Here is an 11,459-nt window from a genome sequence, read left to right as displayed (position 1 = left end):
GACCGACTGATTCTTTTCCCTACACTTAGAGCAGCGGTCAGGGGAGGTGCAGCGTGAGACAACAATTACGAGAACTTCAGCTAACTTTATGCGAGCGGCAACATGGATACATTTTTAGTGAAGTTACCTAAAGTGAGAGAGGAGACAGCGTCTGGCAGAAAACGTCACTTGCACACTTTTGGCTGTCTGTGCCCCACCTTGCCAAAAAGGCTGTAAAAGTGCTCATTCCCTTCACCTCCGCCTACCTGTGTGAGTGCGGGTTTTCCGCATTGACTTTGATCAAAAGCAAATACCGGTCAAGCATGGGCGGATCTACTGGAGTGGCATGGGGTGGCAACTGCCACCCTAAAAATAGCCTTGCCACCCCAGTTGGCAGATTTGTTTTGAAATAAACGTTGTGGCTCATCGGACATTTATGAGAGAAAGTCCCTAATGTCCGAGTGCAAGTGAATGCAGCACAAGACGCGAGTCTTGTAACCCCTCCCCCGGCCCTGGCGCGAGCATGGAAATGTGATTGGCGGCGATTTCATTTGAACGGGACGACGCATTCGGACCCAAGCACTGAAGGAATGAGGTATTTGCACTGACAGAGAAGAGACTGTCAGTGTGGCTGTACTCAGCATGGAATCAAAACGCACTACAGCTGTTGATCTTAATACGTTTGTGAGGCGTTTTGCTGAACAAAATGGTAATCGCCACATTCAGCTGTTATAGGCATGTCAACTTGATGCTCTGCTCACGGATGACTCGATGAGCATAACAAACTGTTAAGATGATGACCGTACGTGTGCAAATATTTTTTTTTCTTTGTGGGGGTCTGCCCCAAAAAAAACGTTTTAAGTCCTGAGAAAGTCAAATTGGTGTGTAAAACTACACTGCCCAGCCAAAAGAAAGTAACCACTTTGAGTTAACTAGGCCAGTAGGTAAGGGCTTTCCACTGGATAATAATACCCCTGCATTATAGCAACAACAATAATAATAATAATAATAATAGTAATAATAATTGGGAGGGGGGACGCAGCTGTTGTTATGTTCTCTGAGGGGAGGCTCACCTTCCCACACTTTCAAAACCCCTGACTTAGAGGAACAAATCAACAGTCAGTTATGTATTAAAGACAGCACATATCACCATAATGTACACATTGTAATACAGAATTAATTAATTAAAAAATGTATAAACATCTATCATGAATACTTAAGTTAATATTTTACGTTAAAATGCTGGCAAAGGTTTTCACCATACCGTACAATAAAAATAAGTTGTGACACAGGAACTATCCGACCACAGTTCCATTTGATAAGTGCTATCATTCAAATATAGCACGGACCAAACAAATGACTACGAACATTAAATGTTTCAGTTGTTTAGGAGCTTGTCTAATCATTTTTAATACCATACAGAAAGTGAAACAAGCATTTTCTACAGGTGCAATGTTTGGTGGGTGCACGACCTCGACCACAACCCTTGAAATATTCTGCATCATCTCAGCCTATTTATTTATGGGGATGGGACATGTTTTTTTTGTACTATTGCAAGCCTGTATGGCATTATGAAGGTTCTCAATTATGTTTGGTTTTAACCCACGAAAGAAAGAAAGACGGAAAAAAAGAAAGAAATGAGGACTTGAGACTTTTTAAAATATAAAACAATGGCTCTACCTGACATCAGTCTGGAGTGAGGAACATACTGTGACATTTAGAGGGGCGCTGTCTCACTCTGAATAACATAAGGGAGACACGGCAGCATCGCGCAGCACAGAAGAACTACTAAAGCTAGACAAAGTGCTTTTTATTAAAATGACAACTAAGGCCTAACAACACAGGGGCAGCCTGGCTTCCTTTGGCCTTCGTGTGAAAACACCACGACTGAAATGAGAGGATGGAGATAATAAACTTATTTTCTTATTTGTTGAAGAACTAATACAGTACATGTTAGCTTTCTCTTCTCTCGGGCTCCGGACCTGGATGAATGGATGGTAAATGGTATGGAGAATAATTAACTAAAATATGTAAACCTTGCAGTTGAACTTTCTAAAACAGTCTGAGGTTTTCAAAACTCAAAATAAAGCATTAATCCATTAAATGTTCAAAAAAGGTCATGCTCAGGAAATTGACCCTTCACCTGAGAATCTCCGGGATCATGACGTGTGCCTGCTATGGTTAATGTTCAACTTACACATCAGTGCACAAAGGTCACTTCTGAGCAAAGGAAGGGATCCATTTGTTCTGAAAGGCACAGAGAAACTAAGCTGGTTACACAAGGACGGGGGACATACGTGTTAACCATGTTGGCCATCACAGAGTTACAGAGTAAGTGTTTCCATTTCTTGTAAAGTGTTAGGGTGGAGCTGTGATCCCGTGAGCCATGGCACAGAGAGAGAAGTGGTCTGATTTCAGAATACAAAAATGGGCTTTTTAAAGCCTTGTGAAAATGTTCAGTTTGATCAGTTCCCCTTATCTTTGAGTGTCACATAATCACTCAGAAGTGTGTTAAATGAAGGAGCAGTGCTGGTATGGCAGAAGTGATCTAAGATCGGTCCTAATCTTTGGCCCAATGTGTTGAACAAATGGTTTAAATAGTGAGCGAGGAGCATTGTTTAAAGACTCAAGCTGCTGTTCAGTGTGTAACCGTTGTGTTGCAAAGTAAGGACAACAAACATGTTTCTACCTACACCCTCCCTAAAACGCTGAATCAGCTAACGACAGACCTACTGTATGTATTCATTCATGATGAATGTGACCATTCATGCTGAACACAACTGTGTGATGTGATGCATGATGAGATCTCAATGTTTTCTCAATTGCTTACATCTGGATTGCTAAAGGCTAAAGAAAAGCTAAATACGAAAAGGGATCACTGTTTTAGAAATAAAAGTAATAAAATGCTTTTCATTTACGCATTGCTGTACTAAAACAATAGGTTCACAGTTTTCATAACAACATATTTCAATTTATTTTGTGCTGGGGTTCCAGCTTTCAACCAGCTGTGTGTGCACACTAGCTCCATAGTTCCCCAAAGAATGTCATGTTTGTCTTCATACCTTTCTACGTGTGACGCATCACGTCCTAGAGCGCAGTATAATAATCATTACAGAACATATTCGAGGGGTTATTTTGGATGTCTTTGTTTGCATCTCAAGATTTTGTTTAATTGGATTTGTGTTCTGTTTTCGTCCCTGTGTGTGTCTTCCAGAGATCGGCATTGGTGTGATGGGATTCGGTTTATTCTTCCTGCTTTTTGGTGTGCTGCTGTATTTTGACTCAGTCTTGCTGGCCTTTGGGAATGTGAGTAATATGTCATGTCACACACACACACACACACACACACACACACACACACACACACACACACACACACGCACACGCACACGCACACGCACGCACGCACACACACACCAGTATACATATCACACCTCACACCAACACTGTCTCATATTAACATTCAGAGAAGACAATAGTTGACCTAGTTTATCACACTTTGAATCATTCATTCATCTTAAATGTTGATTAGTGCAGCTTTAATCTGTAAATAAACATTTAACTAAATGTACTGTAATTAAAAGTGTAGTACAGTATTTCCCTTTGAGATTTAGAGTAGTATAACATTACAATTATATTCTATTTAACTACTGTTCTAAAGTTCCCTCAAAACTCTTCTTAAAAAAATGATTGATTAAATACTTTCCAAAATGGATTTGGTTTTCAAAAATCAAACAGAAAGTGTCAGGCTAAACATTAGAAAGACTCGTGACTAGGGCTGTCAAACATTACATTACATTACATTGCATTTAGCTGACGCTTTAATCACAGCTTAAAAATGTATTAATCATGATTAATCACCATTCGAACTATGTCCAACATATGCCATTTCTTTATGTATATTGTTGTGGGAACGGAAAGATAAATGAAAGAAGGCGGATATATCCATTTAACATACAGTATCTATGTTTATTATAACATTTTTCTGCGTGTCAAAATGAAAGACAACCCACACACCTATCAATCATCAAACCGTGGGGTCTTAATTCATTACGTGTTGATTTCTATGACGGAGGAGTACTTCAGGAAAGTCGACGGGGGGCGGGCTAGAACAAATCGAATGGGGGGGCAATCATTTACCACGGGGGGGCACACACTGCCATCAACAACCAACACACAAACACCAACGCAACTTCAATTTAAAAAAAACATGCTGTAAAGTCTATTGTCTTTCACACACATTGCAGGGTGTAGTGCTATTGTATAGCGCACCTATGACCTGTGCATGCACGGTTGTGGCACAACCACCAAAACAGAAACATATGGACATAGGCCACCATACAAAAAGTGTGCAAATGTATTTAGTATCCTATCCATGTGAACATGTTTTAGGTGGGGCATGCTCCCCCGGGAAGATTATTTTTAAAATATTGAAGTTAAAAGCATCAATCTGGTGCACTTTGAGAGCAAAATGAAGAGATCTATGGATAGCCTATCTCTCAGCATCCATATGAAACAGAAATGTAAACAGATTTACTTTTTCTTTATGGATATTTTACTAATCACTCCCCTTTTAAACTGTATTCTTGTGTTACTGTCCTATAGTATTACATACCCGTGTTTCATTTATTCTCTTATTCTTTAATAACTATAATGATCATATAAAGGTATTCCTCGCAAATACTTGTTTACATAAATGGTGACCAAACCGTTTGAGACCCACTGAGATAACTTACACTAAAGTGAACTATCTAAACACTGAGAGAGTCCTTACCTCACTGAGCTGAGGTTATAAGATCCTCTCAGTCTGACAGGAGAGGACTCTCCTCCACCTTGGTGTAGAAACAGCTCTTTATATCAGTTAGCATAGCTAGCTAACCGGATGCTAACAACAACATTCCGCGTTACCACTCGCGCACTCACAAAATGCGCTCGTGCCACACACACACAGAGCCGAGCTTGAATGAAGCACAGAGACCCAGAAGTAGGCTACTTGTACTGTACTGTGTATCATATTATTTTCGATGGCTTTACTGTATAATCAGTGTAACAGATGAACAGATTGCCACTGGGCTTTCATCTAAACACACAGCCACGTAATGATAACAAAACAAAGGTCGGGGGTCATTGGTCAAGCAACACACCAATCAGAGAGTAGCAGTGAGCACACCTCAGGCTGTGTTTTATATTTGTATTATTTATTTCTGATGTATTTCTCACAAAAAACCTTTAGTGGAAACGTTTTCACTTATATGATTAAAAAAAAAAAAACCCGGCAAAGTGGCAAGGCTTGCGTTGGGGGGGGGGGGGGGGGGGGCACAGTGACTCATATGGGGGGGCATGGCCCGCGAATGACCCCCCATGACGCCGACCCTGCTAGTGGAGTACTTCGTGACCACAGTGTGAACGTTGTGATCAGCTGTTAGCGCAGTTCTCCAGTGAAGGGGGGGGAGTCTCCCTCCGCAGCCGGTTGGCGCAGTTTTGGCACAATTCCGTTGTACAGACCGACGTTAACAGCAGCCCTGTCTGTGCACACGGAGACCGACTCTGTCGTCCGGTGATCCAACCGCCTTCTGGAAAAGCTTCACAAGTACGTCGGTACGCAAATGCGCTTTGTGACACAAGTGACGGTACGCATTTCAGATTATTACCCACATAACCTGCGTACCAGTTATGTGCACCCCTGTACTACAGCAAAAGTATTCTCCGTCGGGACTTCCTGCAACAACACACACGCCGTTATCTTGATTCTGATTGGCCAGAAGACATTATCAAAGATGTTCTATTGAGAAGACGAACACTACGTGACAAAAGTTTTCAAAACCGTTTCTGGTCTTCGGTATTTCCAGACAAGTGGCTTCTGAAATCAATCTTATTAACTGCTGTCTGTGCAATTTACTCCGCGCGAGTTGGCGGACTTTATTTTGCTTACTTTAACATCATTTTTCATGGTGGGGCTAAGCCATTTCTTGGTATGGGTGTAGCCTACCCCAGCCATACCCTGGCGCTGCCACTGGTGGGATGTATGAGGCGGGCCATTCTGCACATGCGTTAAATGCGTTAAATATTTTAACGCAATTAATTCAAAAAATTAATTACCGCCGTTAACGCGATAATTTTGACAGCATTACTCGTGACCAATGTGCATCTAAGTGGACGGACAAAACCAAAGAAACCTCACAGTAAATGGAGAAAAATTGAGGAAATCAATTAAATAAACTCGCAACCTTTATCTCAGGTCTTCCAACGTTCGTGGCAGAGACTGACCACAAGCCATCATCAAAGAATTTCATTGAAAATACCGATGAAGCTACACAAATATGATTTAGGACCTCACCTACGTACCGGGTTAGCATAGTTCGATCACTGAATCACTACCCGTGACATTAGTTCCAAGCAGGTTCCTGTTGACACGCTGTGTGTCAGGCCTACGGACTCATTCATCATGTGTGTAAGGGTTGGCCTGGATGTAAATGTGAACAGTATTACAGCAGTAGAGCAGAGCTGAGTTTCGGTAACGGGCGGCTACTCAGAAAGCAGAGAATTGTCACTCCTCAGACATCGAGTTTCTGGACTGTTACAGTGATTGAGGGACGCCTTTGATGGAAAATGCAAAGTATGGCCAGAACAGAAGTAGGATGCACATGTAGATGCAGCGGACAGAAGCTCTCATTACTTTGCTTCATTTTTTCGTCGTTGATGCCTTTTTGGCTCTTTTGATCTTCTTTGTGTTGCTGGAGTGCGTATGGCGTGTGACTGGGATGCACTCCTTAGCACTAGCCGGCCATCGGGCAGGACCTGCCGGTTCAGAAGCCCCGGAGCTTGGACCTGAGGCTACATTGCCAACCTGCCCCTGTTCTACTTTCTGTAAAATACACCCTGGTATATTTTCGGTGAAATAGACCAGGTCTTTTTTTTGTAAAATAAACCAGGGACCATCTTGAAACAGGACTGTGTGGATCCATCTATAGAAAGGACACAAATAGCAATATATAACATTGATTATAATGTGTTAAATATGTCCCTTGTTCTGGTTGAATGACTCCCTGTAGGTTCTCTTTCTGACTGGTTTGGCTCTCATCATCGGCTTCAGGAGGACAGCCCACTTCTTCTTCCAAAGACAGAAGTTTCGAGGTTCTTTCTTCTTCCTTGGAGGCGTGACTCTGGTGCTGTGCCGTTGGGCAATCATTGGAATGCTGGTGGAGAGTTATGGCTTTGTGCTTTTATTTAGGTAAGACAGAAACACAAGGGAGCCCAATAATTGTAATACTAATATTAAGATACGATAAGATAGAACTTTATTGATCCCAATTTGGGAAATTGTTGTAATACTAATGTAATAATAACATTGTATTAAACAACAAAATGTGTGTATTTGAAATCAATGCAAATAGTTTGGTGTGTGCTGTTTATGCTCAGTTGAATGGATTGATTTCTGTATTACGTTTGTTTTTCTTGGAAATGTTGAATGATGCTCATTGGCACACTCTTTTGTTTTCCTCTGTAGGTCCTTCTTCCCCATGGCACTGGGATTCCTGCTGTCAGCTGTGAACATCCCCTTCCTCAGTGCAGTACGTTTGGCTATTTGCCTAGTAGATTCAACCAAAAAGGCTTTTACATGTTGTTTCTTTGAAATACCTCAGGAATATCACTCCAGGACTTTAACAGTCTTAATGACCTCTCATGTTTGTGTCAGTATTTCTCCAGCAGCCCCTCCATGGTGTGATCAGAAGAACATGATGCAGCAGGAGGAAAGCCAGAAGTCTTTAGACATTACAGCACCGACTGAGGGCAGAGTAACAGCTGCTTGGAAACTACACAAACGTATTATTTGAAATAATTGTTTTAATCATGCTGTTGTACAGGATGTTTTCCATCTCCATCATTTATCATTTTATTTAAGATTGTTTATATTTTGTCGTTGTTTGTTTCATTGAAACAAATACATATTCCCATATTTTCTGATTTACTGTACAATACCAGAATATCACACATGTATAGATAACCAGTCAAAATAGCGTCAATAACACATAAATAAATACGACTATAACACATGTACTGAAATAAATTAATGAGGAAATACACACCGAATATATATTAATAAGGTCAATCTAAATGAATAACTAAGGCAATATAGTTAAATTAGGTTTTACTTTTAAAGAATGGTTCTAAAATTAATACTTTTATATATTTAAGTGGATTTATTGTATATACAAAATGTGTATTTATTTAAAAAAGAAAATTGAAACACCTATCTATTGCAGCTCTCATTTATTTTGGGTAATTTTATAAAATTGTAATTAATATGTCAAACATTCATGTGTAAGCATTATTATAAACTTCCTTACACATTAACAGGTATGTGTTCAGAAGAACACATTATATACACCAAGGAAAGAGATTGACACCGAGACAGTCTCACCTGTGTTCAGTGTAACTTATCTAAACTCATGATGAGAATGTGTTGCACTTTACATTACAGTTGAGTCAAGATATGTAAAAGTGGGCTAGAGTTTGAGAATAACTATGACATTGTTGAGTAATATTAAGTAGATAAGAAGAAGAATACATCCTTTATTAATTCAATTCAGGGGGAAATTCTGGGTTCCATTCTGGTGTTATTTTTACATTACACACATAGTTGATATACACATGCAGAAACAGGACAACATGCGACAGTGGAGAGGTGGTAGTCTGTCCGGCGCCTGGAGCAGTTGGGGGTCCGGTGCCTTGCTCAAGGGCATTGTACAGCATTTGCTCCCGAGCAAAGTTCCTACAGAATTAGCTACTGCCGCCCCGAGAGTAGTTCCCCTTCGGGAACGGAACCCAGGCCGGTGAGAGTGCCGAATCCCACAACAAGGGAAGTTATAACAGATGTGATATTCCCGGGGTAATATTAGACCAAATTGTATAAAAGAGGGTAGCAATGGCCCCAATACAAAGTGTAATAATGAAGAGACACAAGATAAGAGAGCAACTGAAATAGGATTATAACATTTGTTAAAATTATGGTGACCAGCTATTTAAATATTATTACAGACCAATACTCCAATAATCAAACAACATTTACACCACGTCCCCTATTATTCTCTTTTTCCACAATATACTACAGGTCTCAGATATATACAGAACATGTCTCTGAAGTGTTTGGCTGAAACACCAAACTGATCATTGTAGCATCCCTCAGCCCTGTGTCTTAGCTGTACATGCTAATGAGCTGCTGCTGGCCATGCAGCATCTATCTGCTAACCAATCATCATTAGCTGAGAGATGATTGGTTAAAAAATAAACACAGAATGGTGCTCTAGGAGGAGATTCAGGTGATAAGGTGGTTACCTTGGTTGGTTATTGACTAATTGTTGCACAACCCAAAAAAACATTGTGACATCACAAAGTGACCAAAATCTGATCAACTCATTTTCAGACAGATTTTTATAAAGATGAATCAGGACAAAAAGAGAGAGAATCTTTGTGTACTGGTCTGTCTAAAATAAAGAATAAATAAAAGGCACACAAAAAAATACCCTTAATAATATTTAAGAGTTTTCATTGAGCCTTTAACCTTTACATTGTTATTTTATTTCCCCAATCTAAATACACACATGTAATAATTATGAACACGTTAAAGTATCAGATCTTACAGAGAATAACAACAGCTATCAGTTTTCCTGTCTTTTTCCGTAACGTAGACCAAACGAGTTGAAGTTGTAAGAGGACATGTCTTGACGTTTCCCTGTAATCTGAGGGAGGAGCACCTTGGAGATCCACCATCCTGTCCCGTGGAAACGTCCATCAGCTGAATGAACTTTACCAAAAGGTATATTTCCAGAAGTCTTTGCTGATGATATTATTGATGCGTGGCTTAAATCTCTCAGGGCTTTGAGTATTGCCTGATCTGAAACATGAACAAGACAAAGATCTCTGACTTCCATCCTTTGATTGTGAAACTATTAAACCATTACTGAGAGATAATACAGCAGGATTAATTATTCAGTGACAAAGGATAAAACAAGCTTCTCACACCCCACACACTCATTCACATTCACTCCCCAGGATTGAATGATTCCTCTTTGATTCCAGTTATTCATTGATATTTTGTTAATTAAATTGTCTTATTTGGTTTTTGCATTTTTGGGCTTTTTAAGCTTTTTCTTTGGAAATGGGTCTGTGATATGATTTGTTTGTTTGATGTATTGATTATCATTTTGGTTAAAAATACAGACCTTTTATGTTGAAAATAAATTGATTTATTTTTTACATTTAGTGGTTAGGTCACCGGGCTATCCCTCTGTGTCTTTGTATTAAGCTTATTATTTTTGAGATATAAAATATTCCTCTGTCTGGAGCCCAAATTGTATTTAATCCTTCAGGGATGAAACCTATGCCACAACCTATAAACACTTTATATCCGCTGTGTTCAAACAACACATTTTTAAAGCTTTTGACTATACCTTCACTGTAGGGGGATTCCAAGCTGATGGTGGTGTAGACCTCTGTTGACAAAGAGGCCATCATCAGCATAACAATGAGTCGAGGCATCATGACAGTCACTTTGTTTCAGCTGCTGAAGTTCCTCTGCAAGCAGACAGAAATTATTAAATGTATTAAATCTGTAAGAAAATGAAATCAATATGTTACGTCAATATTAAATAAATGCACCATTTTATTTTGAAAAGCTTTATTTTGAAGGTAAACCCGGATGTTTACATTACGTCACTTCCGGGTGCACGTCATCTTTGTTCTATTTCGTATATGGCTTCGCCCTCTAAGGCTATCGCTATTGGGTTATCCCTCTGCGCCCCCGCGCAGCACTGAAACACTTGTAGTCCACGCCCACCCGCTAGGTGGGCCCCACCCTCGGGCTTCCTTCCGGTATAAATAGGAAGGAGGCCCCGCAATCTGCTCCCTCTTTTCTTCAGCAAACCAGCACAGTTACTGAAGTACAGCCTACCTGGGGTCAGAGCACGCATACGCGGCTCTAAACCAGCAGGTAGCATGCACACACTGCGCTCGTCTCCCCTCGGGCGACAGGAAGCGGACGCTCTTGCTGCTGTGGCCGAGGAGGACGATTGGCCCGTCCAGGCTTACGAGCCCGCGGACGGGGCCTCGTGTCCCTGGGGCCGAGTGCCGGGCAGGAGTCCGAGGAAAAAGGCAACTCCCTCCACAGTTCGGTTCTCCCCACCCTCCTCTCCCCCGGACGGGGGAAACAGAGTCGGAGCAGGGTGCCAGCTTGGTGGCCAAACATGCTTTCTCCCTCTCCGTCACCACAGCGCGGCGGCGAATAACTTCGCGCGGCTCTCCAACTCGGTGGGGACACTGGTAGAGCGGTCCACCACCGAGGCAGAGGAAATCAGCAAGGCGGCCAGCACGGCGCTCATTCTGTGCGCCTCCGTCGCTGTCTCCCAGGTGAGGATTTCCGCGTGGGTGACACAGATCCAGCGCCACCTTGGGCTGAAGTATAGGCGTCTGTTACGGAGACG

At 41.2% G+C, this 11,459-nt stretch overlaps 1 protein-coding gene across 1 annotated transcript; it reads left to right on the top strand.

Annotated features, from left to right (window-relative positions):
• Window positions 1-2,170: 2,170 nt before the first annotated feature.
• golt1a (golgi transport 1A) lies at window positions 2,171-8,029 on the top strand. The gene is made up of 5 exons (XM_034199874.1): window positions 2,171-2,310; window positions 3,194-3,285; window positions 7,032-7,210; window positions 7,487-7,550; window positions 7,676-8,029. The coding sequence occupies exons 1-5, from the start codon at window positions 2,286-2,288 to the stop codon at window positions 7,703-7,705; spliced, it is 390 nt and encodes a 129-aa protein (XP_034055765.1). The 5' UTR covers window positions 2,171-2,285; the 3' UTR covers window positions 7,706-8,029.
• The last annotated feature ends 3,430 nt before the right edge of the window (window positions 8,030-11,459 follow it).

The sequence above is a fragment of the Gymnodraco acuticeps genome, unplaced genomic scaffold, assembly GCF_902827175.1.
Source record: "Gymnodraco acuticeps unplaced genomic scaffold, fGymAcu1.1, whole genome shotgun sequence".
Taxonomy (NCBI): Eukaryota; Metazoa; Chordata; class Actinopteri; order Perciformes; family Bathydraconidae; genus Gymnodraco; species Gymnodraco acuticeps.
The sequence above is the reverse complement of the archived record's forward strand: the minus strand, read 5'-3'. Positions and strand labels throughout refer to the sequence as shown.

What these genes read in the sequence shown, in the direction of transcription:
- golt1a (XM_034199874.1), top strand. Translation starts at nt 2,286, where the DNA reads ATGTTGGCCATCACAGAGTTACAGA. An exon ending in TCTTGCTGGCCTTTGGGAAT is followed by an intron (nt 3,286 to 7,031) that starts GTGAGTAATATG and finishes GACTCCCTGTAG; the next exon opens with GTTCTCTTTCTGACTGGTTT. An exon ending in ACATCCCCTTCCTCAGTGCA is followed by an intron (nt 7,551 to 7,675) that starts GTACGTTTGGCT and finishes TGTTTGTGTCAG; the next exon opens with TATTTCTCCAGCAGCCCCTC.